The 27,592-nt window shown below is 41.6% G+C and overlaps 1 protein-coding gene across 1 annotated transcript in view; it reads left to right on the top strand.

Moving 5' to 3' along the window:
- adamts3 (ADAM metallopeptidase with thrombospondin type 1 motif, 3) overlaps window positions 1-27,592 on the top strand; it is a 146,010-nt gene that overhangs the window by 28,081 nt on the left and 90,337 nt on the right. The window contains exon 4 of the mRNA XM_030723729.1: window positions 543-699. Within this exon, the coding sequence (XP_030579589.1) occupies window positions 543-699 (157 nt within the window). The remainder of the gene's footprint in view (window positions 1-542; window positions 700-27,592) is intronic.

Below are 27,592 nucleotides of genomic sequence, written 5' to 3'. Positions count from 1 at the left end.
ATTTTGTGCCAATGTGTTACTAATGATGCAGCACACTGCATGACCACCACCAGCCTTTGTTGGTAACAAGGTGATAATTGCAAACAGAAAGTTGGAGGAAAAGAGTCACAACAATATCTGACAATGTCATAGAAAAGGAGTCCTGTGCATGCAAAGCAGGCAACGAGAACCACATTTACTCTGGAACACATTACTAAATATTACATTAGCACATCTGCCTTTGCACTATCCTATATTTGATGCAGTTTTCTAACTAATGTTCGGTGGGACTTTATGGTGTCATCTTTCTGTGTGTATGAGAGGTGTGTAACTTTCACCAGACGATCTCATTAGATTTTGAAGAATCTAAATTTACTAAACACCGTCACGATGTAATGCAAGAGGTTTCTTGACCATTGATAGGTTATTGGTGTTTTCATGGTCTCTTTATGACAGTAATGCTGTTTGAGGTTTTCAGGTCTGTGCATGCTCACTCTCAGTAATGAAGCAGGTTCAGCATCATATGTGCTTCTGTGCAGTCACTGACATGTTGCCTGTTGCAGGCTGGGATGATTCGCACCGACTCGGACGAGTACTTCATCGAGCCGCTGGAGAAAGGCACTCAGGAGCTGGAGGACCAGGGCAGGGTCCACGTGGTTTACCGCAGGTCAGCCCTGCTGCAGGCCCCCTCGGACATCTCTGTAGATTACCAGCTGAAAGGTAGGACGCACAACCGTGCTGCTTCCTGCTGTACTTACTTATGGTATTTAAGTACTTCACTGTTTATGGTTCGTGTAGGTTGAGGGTTTGTTGTGAGTCTAACCTCTATGCTACCTACTGTACCTGTGCCTAACCCAAATGTCATTGTGTTTACAAAAAAACATACAACACAAATTCAGTTGTGTATAACAAATTCAGAATATGTTTCATTGTAATGAAAAACAGAGTGTGTTAGTTGTACAGTTCAAGTAATTGGATAATATTTAATTAATTATGCCCTCTGAGTTTCCTTTTATTATTATAATATCAAAAATAAATGAATGCAATGACATGCCAGTGGAAAATATCCAGAGGAAGAGGAAGGCTTTTACTGTGTGGAAGTAGTTACATCCTGTGGTACCAGAGTGATGAGGTGTCTGTCGGCTTGTAGTCGATTCTTGAGGATGTGAAGAAGAGATTCTCAGCAGGGTTACAGTTACTGCAGTTACTGCAGTAAATGTTACTGCAGTAACTGCAGCAGCTGGTTTTCAAATGAGTGACCAAAGTGTGGGTGAGATTAGGAACTGGACATGAATCTCTTGAGGTTATTATTTAATATTACACTGCAGCATATTTCTGACTAGCTCAGCAGCTCATCCTCTGACACTTTCTGTAAAGATAAAACACATTTTGGGGTCAACCTGAAAGAAAGGCAGATGTGAAATGTAAGTGAGGTCAGAGGTCAAATGTGACATGATTTTTGGATGCAAACTATGATGTGATATTTAGAATCTCCAAATACCAGCATCATTTCATAAATGATGTCAATACAAACACATGTAGCAGCATGTGAAGCAGAGTTTTAAAGATCAGACATTTTATGAAAGTTTGACCTTATTTGACCTTGAAGAAGAGGTCAGAGGTCCAAAGTAATGTGATATTTAGAATCCCCATATATCATTTCTTATATGCCTGTATGCTGTCAATACAAACAGTGACAATAAGAAACAGGTTTAAACAGCTCTGTGCAGCATTATTATCACTGTGACCTTCAGATTGATCTGTTGACCTTGCAGGAGACATCAGAGGTCAAATGTAACATGATTTTTTATTTTTTTTATTTATGCTTTCTATATGTTTACAATGCACACCACACATGTAATCATATTTTCTAAGTTATGAGGCTTTTTGTCACCAATAAATCATGAGGCTGACCTTGAAGACCTCGGTAGATGTGAGCCAGATTTTAATGGACTGTTAAAATGACCCCACTCTGCACCCCTGCACTTTTTTTTTTTTATCAGAATTCATTCAAATCTTTTCAAGCTTACAGATGGAAACACACAACCAAAAACCTCTTTGGCAGAAGTAATTCGTTTTTCAAAATTCTGTTTATTAACTTTCAGCTTCAGCTGCTGCTTCCTCGACCTCTGCCATAGCTATAATTATTATTATTGATGCTAAAACTGTAAATGCAAATTTTCCACTCTATTTATACCGAATAAATGTGATTGTTGGTGCTGATGGAAAATGTGTGCATCACGTCCACTGCGAAGGAGAAAGACGATGAAACCTCTGAGTCACTGTGTGGTTAAGTGGTGTAAACCGAGGTGAGATACTGGTTTGAAGCCCGGCCGGCTGTATCATCATGTGTATGCTGTGCTCATGAGTGTGAGCTTGTCACAGACTCGCTTAGTATTACATTTCCTTGTGACGTTTCTCGGCAGATCAATCTGGCTGTGGGGATTTTGCCCTGATTGCTGGTGTAAAACTCATTTTGTCTGCCTTCATGCAGCTGCATACTGAAATCCAAAGATGGAAGTCATCCTGAACAAAGAGCAGAGTATGCTGTAAGCAATCACCTGCTCAATTTAAAATTCCAAAACTACAATTTAGCCCCCCCAGCAAGCTGCCATGCACAATGTATGAAGGCGGATTCTCCTGGAAGTTTTGAACGGTCCCAAAGAGCTGGTTGGTGCCGGCAGTAGTGGGAACTCTGGTTTCTTCCTGCAGTCCAGAGACGTGCATGATAGGTTAACTTGTGATTCTGTAAATTTAGATGTGAGAGTGCACGGTCGTCTGTGATGGAGGGGCAGCCGGGATTGACTCTAGGTTCAACCTGAAGGTGGGGACGAGTCCATGCAGCCACAGCCTGGAACCCCACGCTCGGTCAGCTGCAGAAGCAGCAGTTTGGATGGATGGATGGATGGATGGATGGATGGAATTCTTGTGTATTTAAAACAGTGACACTTCACAACACAAAATGGCACAAAGTTAATACATATATTAAATATTTCGAGGCCATCGGTGAGCTTGGCTGTGAGATCAGTGTGGTGATGACAGTCCCCCACCCCCCACAAAGGTCTTTGGCCTTGTCGTGCTGAATGTTTGTGTAATTTTCTGATCATTATCAAGCCGTCTGGAGTAATCGGGGAAATTACCAAGAACCACAGTATATTTCATTCCTCAGTAATGTTAATCCCATCCAAATGGGGCTTAAGTTAGTTCAGCGTCAGCTGAGCGATGTGGTAATGTGGGATAAAGGCCTGTCTTGGCTCTTTGCCTGCTTTGAAACTGATAACAGACATTCTTTAAGAAAACATGGCAGCCTGATTGTACTCATAAGCTCGGCTCTCAGTCAGAAAGCTAAAAGATGTTATCAGAGGCCGGCTCTTCAGGTGGTCCTCTCATTCTTTAGTGGCAGCAGCCAGAGGCCTGATCCCATTATCTCATTTCTCTCATTTCAGGAATTAATTTCTAACAAATCAAATAAAAGACAGAAAAAACATTTGTGAGAGCTGTGAGGTGTGCGACATGTGCAGGACTTATTTCACTCATTGAAAGAATCATTTTCCACCATTTACATATTTTATTTATGATATTTATAAAATATTAAACATGTGGGATACCAAAACTATTAAATATAAATGGGTCAAATCAATATTTCACATGCCCATTTAAATCTAAAGTGAGCGTCGCCTTGAACCATCTTGCAGTGGGTGAAAGTTCTTCATCAGATGAGTGTGAGACAGCAGGAATCCAGCAGGAAGGAATACGATTGGCTTCTGAAAGCAGCGAGTGACAAATTTTTCCTGAGAAAGTTTCAAAAGAAAGAAAATCAACAGGATGTGGCCCACTGCTGACATTAAACTGCACTGTGAAGAAGCTGTCCATGATCAAATCCAGAGGTGCTGCCCACACATGAGCTTAGATGGGGAGAGAATCGGATCCGAATACACAGTGTGTTTTATATACTGATGCCATTTAGAGAAACATAACAAAGCATATCCATATTATCAGTACAGGTTGGATTTATTGATGAGTATCTGCTGCTCATCTGCATCTAGGGTAAATTTTTGTTTTCCATCAAGTTTATTTTAATTGATTTCTTGCCTTTATTGCATGTAGTTTGAGTGGAGAGAGGCAGGAAGTGCAGGAGGAGAGAACAAGGGGATAACATGCATTAAGATCAGCATTTCCACTCGTACAGTGTTCTCACCACCTACTTGATTTTTTTCCTGTTAGCTGAGCCTTAGCACCACTATTTACAGGTGCTGCATCTTGTTTATTATGAGGTGTCTCCTAACAGACACAGGAAGGAAAGAGGGCGGTGCAGTGTTTGGGCTTCATCTGGCCGTGACTGGTGCAGGCTTGATGTTGTGCTGCAGGGGGACGGACAGTGGTGACCCCTGACAGAATCGTCAGCAAAATCAATAACTTTGCTTGAACAAAGGGTAAAGAAGTATGACAAGTTTTCCTTTAAAAAACATGTTTTTTTTTAATTCCCCCATTTGTCTCTGAGAAACAAAGAAATCTTTATTATCTTTGAACATTTAGCTTACACAATGTTTGTAATTAACAGAAAAATATCAGCCACTAGCATCCATAATATGTTGATAAGCATTGGTCAGTGATGCCATCCCTCATATTAATGCATCAATGGCATGTCAGTAAAATTGGACCCAGATTCTCTGACAGTTATAGAAGATGAATACATCTCATGCCTGTATTATTCATTTAAAGTATTTGAAGCCAATGTCATTGATTGTTGGTGCTTTAACGGCCATAGTGCGCCCTAAAACTCTGACATCCCTGAAACTGCTGATTGATTTCGCTGACAGTAAGCTAATAGAATAAGATGATATACTGTATCCTTTACAGTATTTATTCCAATCAATATGATTAAGTTCTGTGATGAGGAACATGGAGGTCATTAAGACCTCGTAATAGAACAAAATGAAACTGAAATGAGAGGAAAGGTCTTTGGTGCAGGCTGCAGTATTTAACCAGAATTACATGAGAGAAGTTTCCAAAGGAGGAGCAGTTTAAACTCGTCGCTCGAGCGCTGCTTTGGCTCTGAAACCATTAAAGTGAAGGTAAAGGGTTAACGCTGAGCCTCGGAGGTGCTGGTGGAGATTGTTTGCACTGTACACAGAACTGTCACTGCAGTTTTATTCTTGGCTGGGCTCCCATCATGTGATATTTTGGTGTTGATTGGATTTCTTACCGTGAACCCATCTGGTCTCGTCATGTCCTGTGACCGGAGGATTGTGGATGTCTAGTTTCTCATTTTTCTTAAGTACCGCCGCTGCTTACCGAGGCACATCCTGCTCAGTGGCAGGCGAACTCAGCAGCGTTCAGGTGTGTTATCTTGTAGGTTTGAGGAGCACTTTCCAAAAACGTCATTTTATTTATCTTTAAAAGCACAGAGTTCTCTCTGGAGACGGCAGCTTCTGTTCACGCTGGATGCTGACGGCGTGGAGCCATTTATTTATTTATTGCATTTTATGTCACACAGTGATGTGGAAAAGTTTTTTTTTGTTTGTGTCATGAACTTACATCAGGAACCAAAGTGTTGGATTTCTTGCAGACAACTGAAAATGAGTCAGCGTCCACTCTAAGTGGTTTTACAGGATGGAGGAAGGTTTTTGTTAGTTACAGCCCACACAGTAGTGCGTGGTGCTGTGTTTGTTTCAGCACCTGTATTTCCTGCTGCGAGGTGAGAGTCAGGCTGTAAAAACCAGGGTGTTTTCTCTCTAACTCACGGCCCTCGTGCACAGAGAGCCACCAGATGACCAAAGCAAAGTGAACATGGTGGAAAAACATTCTCTTTTTAACTGAATCCAGTGGGATTTGCATTGTGAGTGTTTGACTGCTTTTCTCTTTGTGTTTTTGCTCCTGCGATCTCCCCCCCATTTCAGCCGCTTCCTCCTCGACTGCTGCCCGGCCCCGCTGCATCACCTGAGCTGCGGTCATTACCTCACTAACAGAAATAATTGAACACGGGTCTGTTGCTCCTGTATTGTGGGCACCGCCTCTTTGATATGGTGCAGTTTACGTACACTGCTGATGTGGTCATGCTGAAACAACAGAAACCTGCTTTTAAGAAAGCATGTTGTTCACCTCTGAACTGCATCAGCCTGGCTCTGGACCTCCCCACCCCTCTGCTCACATCATCCCCCTGCAGTGTATATACAGCCAGCTCTCTATGACATGGTCAGTGTGGACTCATCTTTTCAGCGTTCAGTTTTGCTGCTGACGAGTTTGTTTGTAAGTCCCTGTTTTTCTTTTGAATGTAAGCTCACTGTTTGCTGTTATAACCTGCTTCACGTGTCATGCTTTTGTGGCATGAAGTGTGCTCAGTTCAAGATTGCAGCCTCTCCTCCTCAAAGGAGCTCTTCAGAACATGTGGATGGCCTCTTTGAATTTCCTCCATTGACTTGAACACTTCCTGTTTTTCTGCTGATTATGAGCGGACAGTAGAAAAAGTCATTTATTCTCCCGGATGAAGTGTTGCATTGAAGCAGAAATCATCACTTGTGTTGTGTCAAAGGAGCGGCTTCATCAATCAAATAAAGATGAAAACGTTTTTCTCCGTCGGTCTGAGAGCAGCCTCACATCGAGACTCGTGGCCACTTCACAGACTCACGATCGCTGAAGGTGATGCTTTAAATTTCACAGGCTGACATTTGAATATTTTATCACTGATATGATCCTGTCTCTGTAGAATGAATCTTCATCATTCTGCAAACATTTATTAAAAAAAAAAAAAAAAAAACACGAACTTGAAGGACTTGTAGAGATTTCCTCCCATTCAGCCTCAAGGCTGTCAGTAAAGCCTGAGTCATTTTCTCTCTGCACATTAACTATGGTCCGTCTGTCAGTCATCTCAGAGAGTGTCTTTTAGAGCTAACTCACAGCAAACATTTGATCTTACTCCAGAGTAGTGATGGGCACCCCTTAGTATCAGCTTTAAACACACCGGGTATCTGTAAGCTTTTCGGTATGTGTAGTTAGGGCCCGAGCACCACCTGTGTGAAGGCCCTATTGAAATTGCTTTTGACATTTAGGCAAATGAATTGCTTTTTTGAGGGTCTAAACATGCTCAAAAACTCATGAAATTTTGCACACGTCAGGTCTGGTGAAAATTTAGGTATTTTAATGGTTTCAAGCATGGCCCTTTCAAAATGGCTCTACAGCGCCACCTTTAGTTCAATTCCCACTGCTGTGTGACATGTATGTAGGAAATGTATGAAATTTGGTACACATATGTAACATGTCCAGACAAACAAAAAAGACCACAGGGTCCAATGGCCTAAACCCAACAGGAAGTCCCCAATTTTGAATTAAATGGATGATTTTAGCGAATTCCTGCCCTCATACTTTCTCTAATAACTCAGAGGTTTTGGATGTTATCAACTTCATATTTGTGTTTGCTTATCTGCACACCAGGGGGAATCTAAATAAAAAAAATGGTGAGTTTTCACCAGAGGGCGTGGCCGTGACACCACAGTGAATTTCAATCATTAGCCAGGAAATTTTGATTGCCTCTCATTCAGACCTTCATTATCCAATCTGGATCAAACTTCCGCAGTAGGATGAAGGTCCGCCCCTGAACCCATACATATGATAATATTTACTGACAGTCCCAGCGCCACCTAGTGGGTATAGGAAATGTCATATATGACACTTTGAGGTACAGCTCCAAGGTGGTTTAGCAGAACCATCTCAAATTTTCCCTGGAAAGCCTGAAAGAGTTGGCCTTACACTGTTTTCAAAACTGGGTTTTCACTAAAGGGCGTGACCCTGGCAGGATGGCAAAATTTGATGTTTCACCATGAAGAGAAAAATGGCAGTAACTCAAAACCACATTGCCCAATCTGCCTCAGACTTTAGTGGTTTGATGAGCCTCCCACCCAGAACACAATGATATGCATAAAGTCCCTAAATGTTAGAGCGCCATCTAGTGGGACCTGGAAATATTATGAAATATCATGCTTTTGGCGTAGCCCCAAAGCTACATTTTATCTACATACAAGAAATTGTGCAGGCTCATGTACCATCCTAAGACGTACAAAAAATTCTCTTGGACCCATACCTGAAACCCTACAGGAAGTCAACCATTTTCAATTGAAGGTGTCCATTTTTGCCATTTTCAGGCCTGCTATTTGAATTATCTCCTCCTAGGGCTTTTCACCCAGTGAGACCAAAATGGCTCCAGATCATCTAGACAAGTAGCCCATCAAAAGTTATTCATGGTTTTGTAGAATATTCAACGGCCTTGTCACACCAGGCCGTTGAATTTGGCCTTTGTTTTTCTCCCTCACCACAAAATTGTTTGTGAACTCGTTTGCACATGCATTGCCCGATCAGCCTAAAAATGTAATCGTTCATGTACAAACTCAGGCTGAACCCATGGCTACGGATTCAAGGCTATAGGTGCAATGGTGCCCCATACAAAGGCAAATGAAAATTTGTCCACAGAATTAGTTTCTCTGAATTTAGTTTCTCTGAAACGTATGAAAATTTGTTTCAACATTCCTGACATCATCCTGATCAAAAAAATCAATCAGACCCATGCCCCATTTTGCACGCTGGATCTGTGACCACCCTCCAAATATTACATTGTCTGTATATGGAGAGCAAAAGACATAGTTTCCCATAAATTAATGAAATTGGTTAAAGACATTCTGTACACCATCACGATCTAAAAACCTCAGAGCGCGGCACGGCTCGAGTGCGTCACGGGTTGACACGCGGTGGGTGCGAGGGCCCGATCATCGCCGCTTGCGGCTTTAATTAATATTAATATTTTATCCCTGATAAAATAATTTCCTAAACCTAACCTGGTAGTCTTTGGTGCTTAGATGTAACCTGCATGTGAAAGTGAAAGGAAAAAATCTCCCAGAAGGAACACAAACGGCAGCGACCCGGCTGAGAAACTCGCCTCCTGATGAGGAAGCATCAAGACTCTGATGCAAAAGTCCTGCTGAATGAGAGCGAACAGCAGCCTCTGATGCAGGGGGATGAGAACGACGAAGACAGGCGATACGGCTGACTTCACTCTTCTAACACAGCTGGGCGGGAAACTCAGCCGCCTCTTTATCATTGTGAAACAGGAAAGAGTTTCCTCAGACTGCTCATTTCTTGATATAGCAGATTAATCCTTGTTGCTTTCCTAACACGAACAGCATATTTTTACTGTCACCTGGAAATTTTAAAGGTGGTACATCTAGAGAAGTAAAACCCTCTTGATGGTTGATGCTCCCCTGGAGCTTTCAGTCGTTTAGCACAGTTTGAACAGTTGCAAGAAGAATGCAGATGCTCATATTCCCACTTTTTGTGAACATTTTAAATGAAGTGCATTTTTGAGGCACTGCCTCACAAACCTCTTGAATGAGACTGAGGTCAGGCACCTCTACACTAACTGGAGCTGACTGTGCTCATGATTTCACTCCCCTGATGAACCAGAGAAGGGAGAAACACAAACTCTGCCGCCAAAGTTCAAACCAATCGATGTCCACATACTTCAGGCATTAACTTGCATTTTCAGCGAATCCGCACGTATTGATAAGGTCACCTCGACTGTGGGAACTGTGCCTGTTGCAGCGTCGTCTGTAGCAAAGATTATCCCTCCGTTTGTGGAACGAGAATCTAAAAAAAATAATTCTCAACATTTTTGCTCCGTTTCTGAGTTTTTACATTGCTGCTTGTGGAAACGGGATTCTGCAGACACTCCTTCAAGTAAAACAGCCACGAGCAATTTCTGTTTTCCTACAAAACAGATTTCTATGAGATGAGATGCCAAAGAAAGCAAATATCAGCCACAGCACTTGGAAAGGTGCTAATAATCATCCACGACAGTGTTTCTTTACAGAGGATCAGCAGTGGGATCTATGGAAGAGACCCTACTGATCGTGGGTACTTCTAGGGGACGTGTATTTTTAATAGCTGATACACAGTACAGTGGTTTCTCCTTGATATCCTATGTATACTCAGGACTGCAGCAGTACACAGGGATGACTGTGCAGGCCTGGTTGAGTTGTGGCTCCTTTCTAAGGCTGTTTAACTATAGAAATAATCTGACTCTCTGTCTTCTCATCTCTGCCCCTCTGACTCAGGTCGCTCCCTCACATGTTTTCTGGTCAAGTAAAATAACACGAGTTACCAGAATAACTAGTTGTCATAATTTCCTATCTATAATCTAATGTGCTGCATTTCCATAAATATAACTGGGTTTTATATGAATACTCTTCATCATATGAATGTTTTCATGCACGTTACTTCATTCCTCAACACTTTACATAAACATCAGTGCGAAGCGTATTCTCTGTGTGGGTGCAGGCAGGTGCCATGAACTGGCCGACCAACAGCAGAGCAGTCTACATGTCGACATGAATCGCTGGCAAATTAAAAACAGCAGAATGAAAGCTCCAAACAGCTACTTACACGCTAGAAATCGTGAGCATCAGTTTAAGTTTAAACAGAAGTTTTTCCATGTGCATTAAAAATATTCTATATTTTATGTATCAAAAAAACACAGTATTTTGATTTCCAACTCAAAATACTGTGTTTAACCATCTTCGCGCTGCCTGGTCTGATGATCTGAACATAGAGATAGAAGACGAAGTGTGCCAAACCGTTCTAAAACGCATTCACGCTTCATCAGTTTGTGCCTGACACAGAATTATACAGTGTAAAGTTGTCCATAGAGTTCACTGGTCCAAAGTAAGTTAGCTCGAATCTTTCCTGACGAGGATTCAAGTTGTGTGAAGTGCGGTTTGGGTCCAGCCACTCTTGCTCATATGTTTTGGACCTGTCCAAATTCACTTTCTGTAATCACCTCAACCACAGTACAGCCCACTCCACTCACTGCTTTATTTGGGGTCCTCCCCAAAAATCAATTACTGTCACCCCATCTTGCTGACTTTGTGGCCTTCCTCACACTGTTAGCTAGACGTGCTAGCCTGATGCACTGGAAGAATCCTCTCCCACCCACACATTCTGACTGGATAAAAGATGCCCTCTCTTTCATGAAACTTGAAAAAAATTAAGTATTCTCTCAAAGGCTCTCAAAAATCTGGTCACCGCTCTTGAATCATGTTACTGTATGTCTTTGACACCGGATGTGACCCCATGAGTGGTGCTATCTCCACTCATCCCAGTTGTAGTTGCACATACCCTGTACCTAACTCTCATCAATTACAGTATCACACAATATATTAAGTCCTTTGGCTGTTTTCTGTTTAATGTACCTTTTTTTCTCCTCTCTCTCTCTCTCTCTCTCTCTCTCTCTCTCTCTCTCTCTCTCTCTCTCTATATATATATATATATATATATATATATATATATATATATATATATATATATATATATATATATATATATATATATTAGGGGTGGGACTCGATTAAAAAAATTAATCGAATTAATTACAAGCTTTGTAATTAATTAATCGAAATTAATCGCATTTTAATCGCATTTCAATATTTGACATGAGAAATATTAATTTAAGTTTAGTTGATGAATAAATCAATATACATAAGCTTAAACTTCAAAATTGTGTTTATTTTCCCACCAGTCTACTACACAGACCAATGAAGGGTGGCAGTGCTCCTGTGATAAGCAAACACCTGAAATTAAAGTTAAGCATCATAACTGGATAGTTTTATTCAACATTAATGTCTCACTTGTTATAGTTGGAAATTAATCATTAGCTCAGCTGTATTCCTTGATGTTGAAATGTGTTCTGCTTGTTTTAACAGCTTATTTTGAATTAAAGACTTAAAATTAAACGACAAAAAGGAGAAAAAGTTCGTTCTCTGTTTAACCAGCTGCTTTTACACAGCTGTGCTTCACACTCACGGTTGCTAGGCGACATGAGCTACGCAGAGGTGACGGCAGCTGATATGAAGGCTAGACGCTCACTTCCGGCCTTTGTGGTGTTCGTGGGCTGCGAAAGACGTGGGCCGGGTCCTTCGCAGGATGCGGCCCCTAATTTGGACATTGTGCGTCGATATAATCTGTATGCCGGGAACTCGTGCACTGAGAAACGTTCCACGGTGCAAAGTGCGATTAAAATGCGTTAAAATTTTTAACGCGTTAATTTCTCCGTAATTAATTAATCGAAATTAACACGTTAAAGTCCCACCCCTAATATATATATATATATATATATATATATATATATATATATATATATATATATATATATATATATATATGTTTTATGACATCACTGGAATGTTCTGATGTTCATTATCGTCTAAAATCAGAAATTGATCATACTTAAAAAAATATTCTAAAAGTAGTTTGAATGTTTGCCTGTTTGAGTGTTCTGGACTTATTAAAAACCTCTCACTGATTATGAGGTGATGGCAAACAAATGTATAGCAAGAGGAAACAAAACAGATGTTTGTCACTGGAATGAAGGTTGCGCTGAATTCACAGCTGGCAGTTATGTTTTGCACCATTTCCATGGATAGGATTCATTTTAACGCTGAATGAAACAAATGTGGCCGTAATGAGGGAACTGTGGGACGGGCGGCGTTTTGTTTCTGTGGTTTAAGGACACTTTTTCACAGGAAAACAGGATCATAAGCAAACTTCAGTCACACTGGATCTGAACATGTGTTTGACTCTCTGATAAAGCCTGAGATTGATCTGCTGATTTATAGCCAACTGAAATTTGCCACTCTGCAGAAATATATTTTCAATGTTTGCACTCACTTATGTTTCTGTTGCTCTCTGTGGGCAAACAGCTTTTCTAGAACCAACATGTCTCTGTTAAAACAAATGGAGAATGGGGCTGGAGCAAATGGGACTCAGTTGTTGGCAGTTAATGTTTGGCTTGGCAGTGTTACCACAGCTCCTGTTCTCCTTCATAGATGAGAAGTCTCATGTAAAGATAAAGAGTTTAAATTATTCTGTGGTTTTCATTTTTCCTGGGATGTCGGGTAGTTTTCCCAACCGTCTGTATGTTTGAAAAATCCCGTTTCAATCCTGGTTTATTTGAACAGATGGACGTAGACTCGACCCTCCTGCCATCCAAGACAGAAATAAGAAAGCAGATTTGTCAGAGACATATTCTAGCCTTCACAAATCATGACTGCACAACAAAAGTATCACATGACCAAAAATGAGGCATATGATTGGACCCCTCACCTCCTGTAGTACGGATATGTGGTGGCTCTTCATCACAATCCAGAGAATTTGAACTGACATTAGTGCTGGGGAGCGCGGTGGCACAGTGGCTAGCACCTCACATCAAGAAGGTCCTGGGTTCGAATCCACCATCTGGCCGGGACCTTTCTGTGTGGAGTTTGCATGTTCTCCCCGTGTCTGCGTGGGTTCTCTCCCACAGTCCAAAGACATGCAGTCAGTGGGATGTGAATGTGAATGGTTCTCTTTCTCTCTGTGCGACAGGCTGCCGACCTGTCCAGGGTGTACCCCCACCTGTTGCCCTACGGCAGCTGGGATAGGCTCCAGCCCCCGTGACCCTGAATTGGAAGGAAGAAGAGAATGGGTGGTGTCAGAACTCTCCACCACTATCATCAAAATGCCAAATGTTTGGATATTATTTAGAAGAATGATGTTCCAAAAACTTGGAGAATCACTGGTGCACTGAAGCTTCCCCGGCAGCACCAGGGCCCCCAGCAGGTTTCTAAACACGGATGTACACTTCGCTATTTGGGGGTGTCAAAAAAGATGATGTGAACGAGTGATGGTGATGACTTTGGCTCCAAAACAATGATCCCACAGTACCTCAGTCAGAGGTTAGAGGTTCAAAGTCAGCAGCTGTAATGTTCTTACAATCAAAGATGACAGTGTCAGAAATTTAGGGACACCATCAGATGAGTGTGATTTCATTGACTTAACATCTACTGTTGCAGCAATGAGACGAGAGCAACTGTGGTGAACAAAAGGAACAGATGGAGGTAAAACACACGTGTTTCAGGTAGTTCAGCTGTGGCAGCAGAAACAAATTAGGCCTTTATTTGCTTTAAAATGAGGAAAAAGGGCATAACTTAGGGGTTTATTGCTAAATTTATTTCCAAAAAGCTTCCACTTCACTGAGGTTGGAGTGGAAGCTTTTTCTTCAGATTTATTAGGAGACAAAAAATCAGAAGTAAGCAACATCACACACAGCTCCACATGCCGCCTACATCTCCTCTCCCACTCTTTGCCAAGCCTGATGTGAAAAGTGGAGACAGCTGTGCTTCTGCATTCCCTCAGGACAGGGAAGGGGAATACCTGGAGGAGCAGGAGAGGGAAAAAACAAAAAAAAAACACTTTTCTTATTTTTCCTGGTTTGTGTGCACATCTCTCTTCTATACTTCACCCATGAAATATAGAAGAGATGTGACACAGTTGGGATATATAAACCATGGTGAGGAAAAGATTACCAAAAGTATTCCTTTTGTTTCCAAAGTTTGCGGAAGTCGAGACGATCAAATGCGCAATCAGAATTTCCAAAGCAAGGCATTTTTGGGAAGTGGCATTTCTCTCAACTCCTCTGCTCTCCTCTTTCTCAGTGACACAATGTGTCCAGGAAGTATAACCCACCTTTTGCCCTGTGACAGCTGGGGTAGGTGCCAATGCCCCCACGACACTGGATAAGCATGTGTATGGACGGTTAATAAATCAGTGCTCTAATATCACATTGAGGTTTAAAGTGATACCTTCAGGATGAGGTTATTAGACATGAGAATTAATCATACAGTAGCTCACGCTGTGCATACTTTCACATAATGTATGTGTGAGTTTATGTACCATCTCTGACATACTCGCGCCCGTGCACAGTGCCAGTCCTGTTGATGGATCGGTGTCCGGGGGAAATGAGGTGAGGTGAGGGATTCACTGTTTGCAGTATTTGGATATTAGGGTTTATTTTCACCTGGTAGTGACAATAGACTGAGAACCTCTGAGGCTGCCTTTATGATTTTCACTACCCAGCGCAGAGCAGGAAAACAAGCTCTGAGAGAGGTCTGAGAGAGGTCTGAGAGAGTCGGAGAAAGCGGCCTGATAGTCAGATTTATTACAGTAAAGGAAAATGTTTTATAATATTCTCAGAGTCGGGGCTGGCTGAGTGTGGAGGAATTTGGTAAGGTAGCAGGAGTGAAATGAAGTCAAAACAAGAAAGAGAAAAGCAGTAGAGTTTTCTGCGGTGGATAATCCTCCTTACAGACGTCTGAAAATGGGACCTAGCTTAGTAGGAGGGAGAGTAAAGTAAAAACTTGCTCAGTGCAGACAGCAGCAGACCTGCCAACCTGCTTATTGCTGCAATTATTATACTAATCAGAATAACAGACTTCTGACAAGAACAACTGTGGCAAAGGCAAATCTATATTTAGTGCTGATTAAAAGCAAAGCCTTTATGGATCTCACAGTTAGACCTACACGTCTGTGTCAAAGCTCATTTCCATGTTGGACGAGGCAATAACTTCATATTTTGTAGTTAGGCTCATCTTGAATAATGGCTGGTCTTTGCAGAGAGGAAGCTTCTCAATGAATTATGCAGTGCAAAGTAAGGCTCCACTAAATGTAAGCATGTGTGCTCAGCAAACCTCATCTGGATGAAAAACCTCTCACAAAGTGCCGGCGTACTCGGCTTTCTTTATTCTGTTGTTCAGCGTACTCTGCCTGGCTTTTCCTCCCTGCTCTGAATGCAGATAAAGACAGTCAAAGATGCTGTTTGACCATCAGCTTCCATGGGAAGCAGAGAGAGAAGGTGGTGAGTTTTCTGAGAAGACTTTTATGTCTGGCAAGAGCTAAGAGTGAGAATTTGAGTATTTTGTCAATTACTGGCTGAAAAGATGAGTATTGTGTCCCTCGAGTCACAGCATAGAGCAGGACTGGATGGGCTGTGAACCCTGAGCCTGGTTCTGCCGGGGGTTCTTCCTGTTATGCCCAGTCTGCGTCGGGTCTTTGCAGGGCCTACGTACATAACCGGAAAGCCCTCTGAACCCTTCGGTGTAACCTGACGTGCACTCGAGAAATGTAACTGCATAGACGCCAGTGCAGGAGTCTAAATCAGGCCTTAAAATTGAGTTTTTCCTTCCCGCTGTCACCAAGTGCTTGTTCACAGGTTGATTGTCTGATTCTTGGTGTTTACTCTGTATTATTATATTACAATATAAAATGCCTTGAGGTGACTGTTGTTGCGATTTGGTGCTGTATAAACCTCTAATTTAGACTGATCAACGGCAAACCTCAAAACTATTTGGAAAGCACAAAATCACTCACACCATCCATGCCGGCAGCAAACCAAACCCAGACACCATCAATCCACCAGCACAGTCAAATATGGAACTGGAGACAGGAGGAAATGACCATGCTGATGGTGCAAACCTTTTTGCTCAAATCTTCTCTGAATATCACGTCTGAGTAAGTTCAAAGGACCACATTTGGATGAAATGAGCTCTTGGAGGAGTGCGCTGTCTTTGCGGATGGCTTTGAATATTGTGTTGTGTGTTGTCTTGCTAGTTATTGTGAACCGTGGACACTGACTTGTGTATACTAAATAGACTGAATCAAGATCTGCTTCCTCTGTAGGGTTCACATTATTCAGAACATCTCCCAGCGCCTGCTGCGGAGTGTGCAGGAAGAATAACCGTAACATCTCTTTTATGTGAGGTAATTGGCAGTTGGCCGAGTCCACCTCTGGCTTGCATATTCTTTTTTTGTGCTTTTATTTGCTAATTTGGTTGTCTGCCTCTTTGAGGATTCAGTTGTGCTGCCTTTCTAGTTATTTCATATAGATTTCAGAGTTGTACCCAGATACTGACAGAGATTCTCACCATGCGTGACTTGCAGATGTAGTGCTGTGCTGGTGTTAATGATGCTTCGTCCCTGTATATTTGTCCATTTCAAGTCTGCAGGCCGACCTTCATCTGGTTCCCTCAGTTTGTTGGTTTTGTACAGTTAAAAAAAATACCAGAACAGATGATTTGTTTCTTTTTCCCAAAAAGTGTGCGCTTTTTCTTTTTGCTGGTTATCAAGCTGACGGTGGCTGGATGGGAAATATTAACATTCTGCCCAGCTCTTGTCTCTTTTTAAAGCTTTGTGTATTTGCTTTGTGTAAGTCAAGTCACCACCTGCTGCTTTAATACTGTGATTGGCCAGTTGTGTGGAGATGCCTGCTGGGTGTGCTGTATGTATGCTAACATTTCAGTACAAGCTATTTTCAACTGCAGATAAAAAGAAAAAGACATTACTTAGTAAACCCATATCATAAACAAAAGTGGTTTCTATTTCTTCTGTAACTAATTACTTAGCGTAGCCAGCGTGTCACTAACTCAGCCCACTCACGTCAAATCCTCATCAACCAAACGGAGGACTGCGGTCGACCCACACCTACCTGATTAAAGATCTGATCTAAGCTAACAATAGCCATATTAAGTTACAGCACTACAGTGAGTCACGCTCATACAGAGCTCCTTCGCTCTTTGAATCCTCCTCACACAGAGAAAACAGGCTAGAGGCCGGGAGAGGGCTGACTGATTATGTGGCAGTTCATCGGTGTACGGCCACTTTATTTGTTTGTTTTGGTTCTTTTGATATGCATCATAACTCGCCGTAAAAATGCTTTGCTGCACACAGAACAGATCCAAACTATTATATTCCTAACATCCAAACAGCCCACACAAAGCCGAACTGTGCAAGCAAAAAAGATTTTGAACAAATTCAATTCTGCTGCTTTACTTAATGGATAACTTGTGCTCTTGTGACATGTTGAATTACCAGCACACGAATCCTCAGAAGAAGCTAATTGCTTTTCTGTTTCATGCTTCGTGTAAATCCAACATGCAATCACATCACTCTGACCTTTCGCCCTTTCACACACGATTAAACGTGATGAGGAACTCATGAAAAGGTGCATCATCTGATTTCTGTTGAGACGTGGGACATGTGTTTTAAATTGGTGTGTGTGCGTGTGCGTGTGTGTGTGCATTGATAGGGAAAGCAATTTACCTTTAGTAATTTAAAAACACTAAAGGTTATCTATGGTATTTGGCTGCCGCTGTTAGTGAAGATGGTTTCTCTAATGTGTTGTAAACACAAGTAATTTCAGCAGTGTCAGAGGTGAGTGGACGCACTCGGTATCCGTCCCTGACGGGTGTATGTGTGCTTTTGGGCATGCCGCGCACACACCACCACAACAAAAGCCACCCAGAAGCTTTGAAGTTGCTTCCAACTTTTCACGCTGAATGCAGCACAAGTCTATCTCTGTAACACACACTGAATACGACCAATTCCTCTTGTAAATACTTCACTAAAGTAGCTTATTCTCCAACTGATATTTCTAACCTTCCCTGTTTGCATCCCAAACCAGCAGATTGGGAAGATATTTTCCACATTGCCTTATGTCTTCAGAAGTATGATCCCCAAATGTGCCTGATGAGTTCTTTCCATATGAAACCTGGTGATAATTAGTGACTCGGGTCCAGGCCAAGGATCTGGAAGGAGACTGGAAAAGACCTTGAGAGCGTTGAGCAATATTTCGAATCGGAAAGCACTCGGTTGTGTTCTCTTCTGACTCGCTGTTAAATCATCCAGTTGCTTTCCAAAAGTCACATGGCAGCTGGAAGGGGCTGATGTGTATCTCTTTCTTCTTTCCATCCAGCCTGTCTGTTAGTGAGCCAAATATTTAAAATTCTTGTAGCTTGTCGTGATGCTGCATTCACTGCGCCCTTTACAGAGAAACACTCAGAGACGAGGCGGGATTGTAGTTGTTTGTTAGACGTAGTGTTGCAACACTTTTGTTTTTATTGCCTGATAAAAATATCTTTGAGGATATCTTTGCACTGTGGAAGACTCTGAGTCTGCCCTCATGATTGTTGTAGGTGGATGAATTTAATCTGAAACACTGTGTTCTTAGCTGTTGCTCATTTGATTGTTTGTGGCCCACGTGTTGTATTTTCCTTCATCTTATATCACCTGTTCTTTACGGGCTTTCCTAACTCACATAATACGTTTATACTTCTCAGCACACTAGCAACTTTTTCTGTTTTCTAAGACGAGAATCAAAAATCTTTCTGTTAACCTTCTGTTAAGACTATTTTGTCAAATCATTTCCTTAGTAAAATCACATATATTATCACAGTATGATATGTAATAAAGGTGATAAATGTGCTCTTTCTGTACAGCCTTCCTCATATGGTGCAAGAGCGGAGGCGCAGAGTTCTCAAAATGATGATGGATGCATTCACAAAAGTTAGGATTTACAAGCAGCAGAAAATGATGACTAACCTTTAGATTCTTAGTTTTGTTTATGAGGCACTAATCACTGAAGAACTACTAAAAGTTGAAAGATTACCCAAGAAAAGCAGTCAAACTTTCTGTGAAGATCTGTGGGGGAATTATTCTTATGTCCCGGGTCAGCCAAGGAAAAGAGAAGCAACATAAAAGTTAAATATGGCAAAAGAGGAGCAACTGCAAAGAAACTGGGCTCAGAGGTGCAAAACCAAAAGACAAATAGTTCATCATTTTTTTTTAAATAAACTGTAAAAAAGGGAGGTAACCCTCCTGTTCCCAGTGAGTCTAAAAAAACCCAACAAAATCTCAAGATTAATATGAGTGTGAGTAAAAATGTAGTCTGGGCCAGCTCTAAGCAGTACATCAGGTTATTGTGCAGCCAGACTTGAATGGTTTATACTTTTTATGAGAACAATTATAGCAACAGGAGGCAAAGTGGCAGACTGCTCATTTAAAAATCGCAGCAGTGCACACGTGACATCAGTACTGAGCTGCAGTTTTAGCAGGTACAGCCTGCTGACTGCAGGACTGAACCAAACATCGTTAGGATCAGCACACATTAGAACCAGGAAGTAGAGTGAGTGAGAAGAGTCAAACACAGATGAGACACCTGCATATTAAAAGTAAAGACTGACACGGGTGATGCACACAGGTGATGCACACAGGTGATGCACACAGGTGATGCACACAGGTGATGCACACAGTGCGGCGCTCTGAATCACACAAAAAGTCCGTTTAAGGCCAGCTTAAATACATAACAATTATTAGATTATTAAATTAGATCATAATTTATGAGGTCTTGAATAATGATGGCTGCACTCTCATGAATAAGAATACAGTAAAAGTCATGCTAGGGCCAATTATTGAACCTCAAAGTAACTGTGTACCTTCTTACAAGGGCCAAGAAATCTGCATATATGTTCCCAAACACTAACAGGTATATATTTGACAGCTTCTTCTAGATATTAAGGTGCATTATCAGGAGACGGCATGTTGCAGAAACCAGCTGGTTGCTCAGAGGTTTCGATCACAAGGTGATTGCACAGGTTGCCTGGTGGGGGGGGGGGCTTTCTCTAAATAACCACAGTCTGATTCGGACTGACCTCAGTCACCCTGAGACAGACTGATCTGAGCCCGTCTGCAATGTGTCTCTTTGCAGTAGGGGACTTGACTGAACTGGTTGCCAGCTGGTTGTATTCTGGTTATATTCCTAAATAAAAGTGACCTTGCTTTTATTTGCCTGTGTTTTTACAGTACAGTTAAATCGCCATCTTTCAGCAACTGTGTCGCTGTTAGTGGAGGAATTTCTGAGTTTCTGTTTCAGATCTATGAGGGTCCATCAGGATTCTGAATGTAAGCATGTAATGTCAATTTCTGTACCTGTAGGCAGCAACAGATTTGTGATTTTCACTGATTTATTACACTTATTCACCATATTATCATAAACTGCATTGAAAACTGATGGCAGTCTCTTAGCAGTCTGCTGGCAGAATGACTCCGTCTTGCTGCCGTTTTATTGCCTGACTGTCAGTGGTCTCAGGCCTGGCCCCTGTCTTCAACGACAACAGGATCGTAAGTTCATTGCACACAGTCACAATAATTTGGGTCGTGTCTCCGTCTCTAACCAGGGTTCCCTAGTGTGACTTGGACGGTGCACTGGAGTTGTGCCAATTTTCATTCTGTATCTGTCTTGAATGTCAGTGATATGGTGGTACAGATGCACACACTGTCGCAGGAAGAAGGCTCTGACTTTGTCAGAGCTTAGTTATTCTGTAGAGCTTAGTCAGGCTGTAGGTGCAGATGTCACTGCCACAAGTATTCACTCACCACCCAGATCATTGAATTCAGGTGTTCCAATCACCTCCATGTCCACAGGTGTATAAACCAAGCATGTAGGCATGCAGACTGCTTCTCCAAACATTTGTGAAAGAATGGGTCGCTCTTCCAGTGTGGTACCGTGATAGGATGCTACCTGTTCAAGTCCAAGTTTTGAAATCTCCTCACTACTAAATATTCCACAGTCAGTGGGATTATAACAAGGTGGAAGCAATTGGGAACAGCAGCAACTCAGCCATGAAGTGGTAGGCTACATGAAATCACAGAAAACTGCTCAGGGTCATAGTGCTCAGAGGTCACCAACTTTCTGCAGAGTCAGCTACACTACAGACCTCCAACCTTCATGTGGCCTTTTTCAGGAGTTGGGCTCGGCCCCTTAGTTCCAGTCAAAGGAACTCTTAATGCTTCATACCAAGATATTTGAGACAATCCTGTTCCAACATGACTGCACATCAGTGCACAAAGCAGCTCCATGAAGACATGGATGAGCCAGTTTGGTGTGGAAGAACTTGACTGGCCTGCACAGAGTCCTGACCTCAGCCTGATAGAACACCTTTGGGATGGATTAGAGCGGATACTGTGAGCCAGGCCTTCTCTCCAACATCAGTGTCTGACCTCACAGAGGTGCTTCTGGAAGAATGGTCAGAAATTCCCATAAACACTCCTAAACCTGTGGAAAGCCTTCCCTAAGAGAGTTGAAGCTGTTATAGCTGCAAAGGGCCCACATAATATTAAACCCTCTTTATTAAGAATGGGATGTCACTCAAGTTCATATGCGTGTGAACGCAGACGAGCGATTACTTTTGGAAATATAGTGTAGATTAAATGTTGAGATGCTCTACAAGTGCACCAGAGGTTCAAGACTGGTCCAGGTACAGACCACAATCATTTCAAGGGTGCAACCAGCCCGACCTTAGAGGGTACCACCCTGCATTTATACATTCACGCACACACATTCACACATCACTTTTCCTACCCCACACACTAACACTGACAGACATATAAGAAGCAGTTTATATGGTTCTGTATCGTACCCGAGAGCACTCAAACCCCCGAACATCTGATGAGCGGGTAACTCATTTTACCTTCTAAGCAAAAACTGACACAAATCGTAGAAGGAAAAAGCTTCCCTGATAACTGTTTTTGTCACGATGTTACCGAGCATAAAAAACAATCACGTAATAAATTTATTATATTTTTTGACAGTTGAAAGGCCTTTAAAATAAAAAGGAGATTAAGAAGACTGGAAAACATTAAAAATCATATTATAATCCTTTAAATCTGCTTTTTCAAAGGACTAATTTATCTGAATGAATGAAACAAGCGTCATCACTGACACGTAAAACAAAAACAAATCTCTAACCAGAAATTTCAATCTGTAGTTTTTCCGATAAACTTTCAACTGAGAAAAAAAAAAGACAGAAAACTTCTTTGTGGGGGTGAAAACATCTTCCACCACCCATACCCCTCCGACAATGATCTTTCAGTGTTTTAGCTTCTTGCATTTCAGTACTTTATCAGTAGTTTAGGGGAGGGAAAGAGTGGAAACAGTTTGTCACTTGACCTTTCAGCGATGACATTGGGTTGTTTGTTCTCTGTGAAAAAGAGTGGGGGGGGGACGGATGCAGGTCACCAAAATATATTGAACTCGGTGAGAGGAAATACAGTGAGCATTTCTTCCAAAAAGGCAGTTCGCACCCCGCCATGAATGAAGCCTAAGTTTTGCAGCATGTTGTAACTTACTGGCCCCAACAAGGCCTACCGTTGTCTGCTTCAGGACTCTCGCTCTCCTGCTCTTAAGTCACCACAAACACACTCCACACAAGTTTGATATTCTGGAGCTCAACAACAGATAAGCAGCCTGGCGTTAGAGAGACATTTAGACTGTTTATGACTGCAAACGGTGAGCTGGTTCAGCTGTTAAGAATAGCTCCCCTTATCCCCCTTTTTCCTGTTTGTATGTTAAACACTGAATGGGGTTAGCATAGCTTGTCATGAAGACTGAAAGCCTGTCTGGCCAAATTAATAGCATCATGTCCATGAACATAAATAAAAAATGCTTTTTTTTTTCCAAAATTGTAAATATCATGATGAAAGTAAAATAATGTTAGCAAATCTTAATCTGCATGACCTGCTTCTTGCTAACTTTAAGCCAAATCTATTGACAGACATTGTACTCAAGTCTCAAGCAGGGCTGATAGAGAGCATATTGTGTCTTCTGTAGTATTTTATAGAAGTTTGTAGTAGAAATTGGTCATATCAGCTATGTCTAATATGCGTAATGCTGGGTGGCACAGTGGTTAGCACAGTCTCCTCACAACAAGAAGGTCCTGGGTTTGAATCTGTTGGCCAGCTAGAACTTTTCTGTGTGTGGAGTTTGCATGGTCTCCAGGTGCTCCTGCTTCCTTCCATAGTCCAAACGCATGCATGCTACTGTGTGAATGTGAGCATGAGTGATTGTTTCATGTGTGTAGACCGACAGCTTGTTCAGGGTCTATAGTGCCTCTAAGACAGCAGGGGCAGGCTCATGACCCTGATCTGGGTGAGCAGTTAAGAAAATGGATGGATGGGTGGAGTGTTACACTATCAGCAAGTGTTCACTTGGTTAGCAAGCTGCATCCACAAACTCGTGGCCTCTCGGCCAGGTCATGTTTCTAAATGAGGACTGGTTCTCAAACGTTTTACCTGGTAAAATAAAGGTTTAATAATTATAATTATGGCACAAACAGGGTAGCGAGGGTCCAGTACAGCGATCACAAGCAGGTACCAGTTGGCTCCAGCTGTCTGTGCGAAGACATCTGTCAATCACACAGACACCCTAACCCCAGTAAATGTTACAAAAACGAATCCTGTATCGTCAGAGTCTTTATGAAGTGGGGAAATTATCCTTTTGGCCTCTACCACCTGACTGCAAACGTGCTCTTTAATTTTGTAAAGTTGGACAGTTGCCTGGAGGTTGCCCCTTGGTCTTTTCTGTAGTGCTGATGATGGCTAATCTTTACTAAGTGGACCACAGCAGACATGGTACACAGCATTTGGAGAACTATTTTACTGAATGTTGGATTAATGGGACTTCACTAACTTTATTGCCCCCTGTGTGTAAATGTCACTGTGGGAGCGGATTCAGGCAGCCGTTACATTTCACATACTTGCAGCAGAAAAATGATGATCAGTACTTTGACACTGTACTTTGTAAAGATTGTTCAGCAGAGTTGTATATCATTATAAGTATAGCTGTTTTGTTACTGTTATTATAACAGCTTACTTAATAACCAAAAACAACAGCAGCATTGCTTTTCAGTAGCATCACATTGATTACTTGTTATTGTTTGGTTATTGGTTTGACTATGCAGCAGGTAATACATACTCAGACTCGTGTGAACTGTATTGATTTTGTATGCTGATATTCCTGCACTGCTCAGTGTCTATCTGGAAGCACACAACCTTTGGCCATCCATGACCTCTGACCCGACACAGTGCTTGAACCCAAACTCATTATAACCATTGCCCCTTTTCAGGGCAACACAGCTTTGTGTTTGAGGGAACCCAAAGCCAATGAAAATGAACAGTTGTCATCAGAATATTCTGAACTTGTATAATTGTAAGACCTTTCCGGCACTAATTATCCCAAATATTCCTTAGTAGACAGAACTGTGCTGTCAAACTGGCAAAATATTTTAGTTTTAATAGAACAATAACATATAAATAGGACTTTCACCCGTGAGACTGTGGTTTGTGTCATTATTGCTACATTTTGTGCTGTTGACGAACATCGCTATTACACACTTTGCTGTGATAATAAACTTGGAATGAATCCCAGACACACTGTCAAAGTTATTGCTGTAGAAGCAGGTGCATTTGCAGATTGGCAGAGATTTTTAAAAAGTACTATTTCTTTCTTTCTTTCTTTTTTTTTTACAGGTTCATGTTGTCCAGACACAAAGCTACTAAAATGTCACATTTTTCCTGCCAAAGCGACATGACTTCAAAGATTTTGGTGCCCAGCTTTGATCTTAAATGTAGCAGGTTGTTAAAATAAATGTTGTATCTGTTTATATTTCACATTGCCATCTGTTACATGAAGATTAGCTGGTGCAGGTCTGCTCTGGAGGTACAATAATCTGATGTATACTGAAGTATTGTGTTGAAAAAGAATATGGCAGGAAATTTGACGGCATACCTTCCTGTTTTTGTGCCTGCAATCTCAGAGCCTGTCCCTCAGTTTTGATGTTAGATGTTCCTGCTTATCTTGTGTTTTTGCATCTGCTCGGCGTGTGACAGCACGTTTGCCACAGATCCAGACTTGGTCTAATCTTTCAAGGTCCATATCACCGGTACATCTTTTTTTTTTTTTTACATTTTTATAGCTTAACAGGTGTGAAGTTTCAAAGTTGTTACACAATTCAAACCACTAATCAAGGAAATCACCCTTTCCCCACTTGTTGTGTCACTCAACATCTGCCCTCCTGGCGTCTCTCCCAGCCGTGTTGCGTCACAGGGTAACGAGTTTTTGACTGATGCTAACAAGCTCAGTTGAAGCATTAGCGGTTAATATGGCTCGTTTAAATAGTGGATGTGTAGAAAGAAGTAATAATAGGGTTTTGAGAAGATATTTTAAGTGATGGCTTTGGGTTTGTAGCATTCAGCTTCATTAATTGTCTGGTTTCTCAGCTGCTAAATGCTCTGCTATGTTAGTAATTATCCAAAGTTTTTCATGAAAACACCTGAATAGTATACAAAATGCTAAAAGACACTAAAGTTTTAAGAACTTAGGAAAGAAAGGCACCTTTAACTCCCTTCATATGAGGAAAGCTCAAATAAAGTATTTTAAATTAGAGTTTATAATGGTGATGGGTTATGATGGTTATTGTCATTTTTTTGACCATTGGTGTGACACCAGTTGTATCTGGCAGTAAGGTTAATAAGGTGTATCTGCTATGATGGGGTGAATAGAGGTGTTAGAGAAATCAGTGGATAGGAATTTGTGTACTGCAGCTTATTTATTAGAAATTCTACCCTGACGGTATGCTAAAGTTGCATTTTGATCCACTTGTGTATAGAATACTGAGATGAACCCTGTCTCTGTATACCTTGATCCATGATGTACAAATCAGCTATACAGCAACATCATTTTATGATTCTCTTTTCTCATGGTGCAGCATTCTTATTCTTTACTATGAATGTAAGTATGAGGGTCTCTAACAAGCTTTTTCAGTAATTTCATGAATGGTGCTTTCCTCTTGCAATGAAGGGCTTAAAGTTGGTTTCTTTAGGCAAAGCTGCCAAGACCCAGAAATCATTAGTCCAGTTATTCCTTAATATACGGCCCAGTGGGAGCAGAAGTGTTTGCCTCAATTTTATGCCTAAAACTCCCCCACAGGCCTGTTAATAATGATTCAAAAGCTTCAGGTGGGCCACAGAGAATGCACATAGACACACATGCACCTTTTAAAAAATCCCCATCACACATCAGTACAGAACCACAAAGCTGCATGGCGTCTCCATCATGGGAAATGCTTCGGCCAGCATCTTTTCTCCTGTTGTGGTGCTCAGCTGGTAATTAGGCTGCTGTTGTTGCTGCTGTCACCACTTATTTTCAACTCTATTGTAGAAGAGAGGGCCAAAACAATATTGCCTCAGTCATAAACCCCGGTGCAATTATGCTAGGTTTAATGTACCCTGGGGAGCCAAAAAATCCCTTACATGACAAGAGCTAAATTGGCAGCAGCAAATCAAATGCAGCCTCGGAGCATCACCTTGCTAGAAGTAACCCTGCTACGGTCTAACCACTCAGACACGAAGCTGACTCATTTATAACTTAAAGAAATTCCCGAAAGGGGCATTTTATTTCTTAGTGCAGACCAACCAATGCCGTGCATCAGACCGTTTAGTGTGTTTCATGTAAGAGAGTGTGGTTCATGTGCTGAGTGGCCAGAAGAAAAACAAACCCCTGATCACTGTCATATCAGGCTGTGCAGAGAGTGGCCACTCATCACTGAAGTGCCACCAAGTGTGTCATCAGAAACCTGTACTGGCCATCGATCGATTCACCTTTCTTTGCTTTGATGTTGTGGTTTCTTTGTAACAAGAGTTTTGTGTGTGTTATCTGAATAACATGCCAGCTGCTACATTCACATTACCCTTTGGGAAATATCATTAATTTAAGTTTATCCACCAATCACCCTGCCATGCCACATATTTTTGGTTCAACTAGTATCTAGTTTTTTGTGCACTGATTCCAGGAAAATGATTATCAGCCATCCTGACTACCACACTCATATTAGAAATAAATAAGATTTTTAGCTTATATTTGAAACAAACAAATCCAAGCTTAGCTGGTCATAGCATGGCTGAACATGATTCATTGTTATTACAACTTTTTGCAACTTTCAAAAAGAAAAGACAACAACGATAAAAAGCCAAAACTCCAAGTCAAGAGGAGACGCTCACCGGCCTCCTTCCAAACAAACGGAGTAAATCCACACAGGCAGGTTTTTGACAAGCAGCCCACGCTGGCACTGACCTCATCTTCTTCTCCTCC

The sequence above is a fragment of the Archocentrus centrarchus genome, unplaced genomic scaffold (assembly GCF_007364275.1).
Source record: "Archocentrus centrarchus isolate MPI-CPG fArcCen1 unplaced genomic scaffold, fArcCen1 scaffold_26_ctg1, whole genome shotgun sequence".
Classification (NCBI taxonomy): Eukaryota; Metazoa; Chordata; class Actinopteri; order Cichliformes; family Cichlidae; genus Archocentrus; species Archocentrus centrarchus.
The sequence above is the reverse complement of the archived record's forward strand: the minus strand, read 5'-3'. Positions and strand labels throughout refer to the sequence as shown.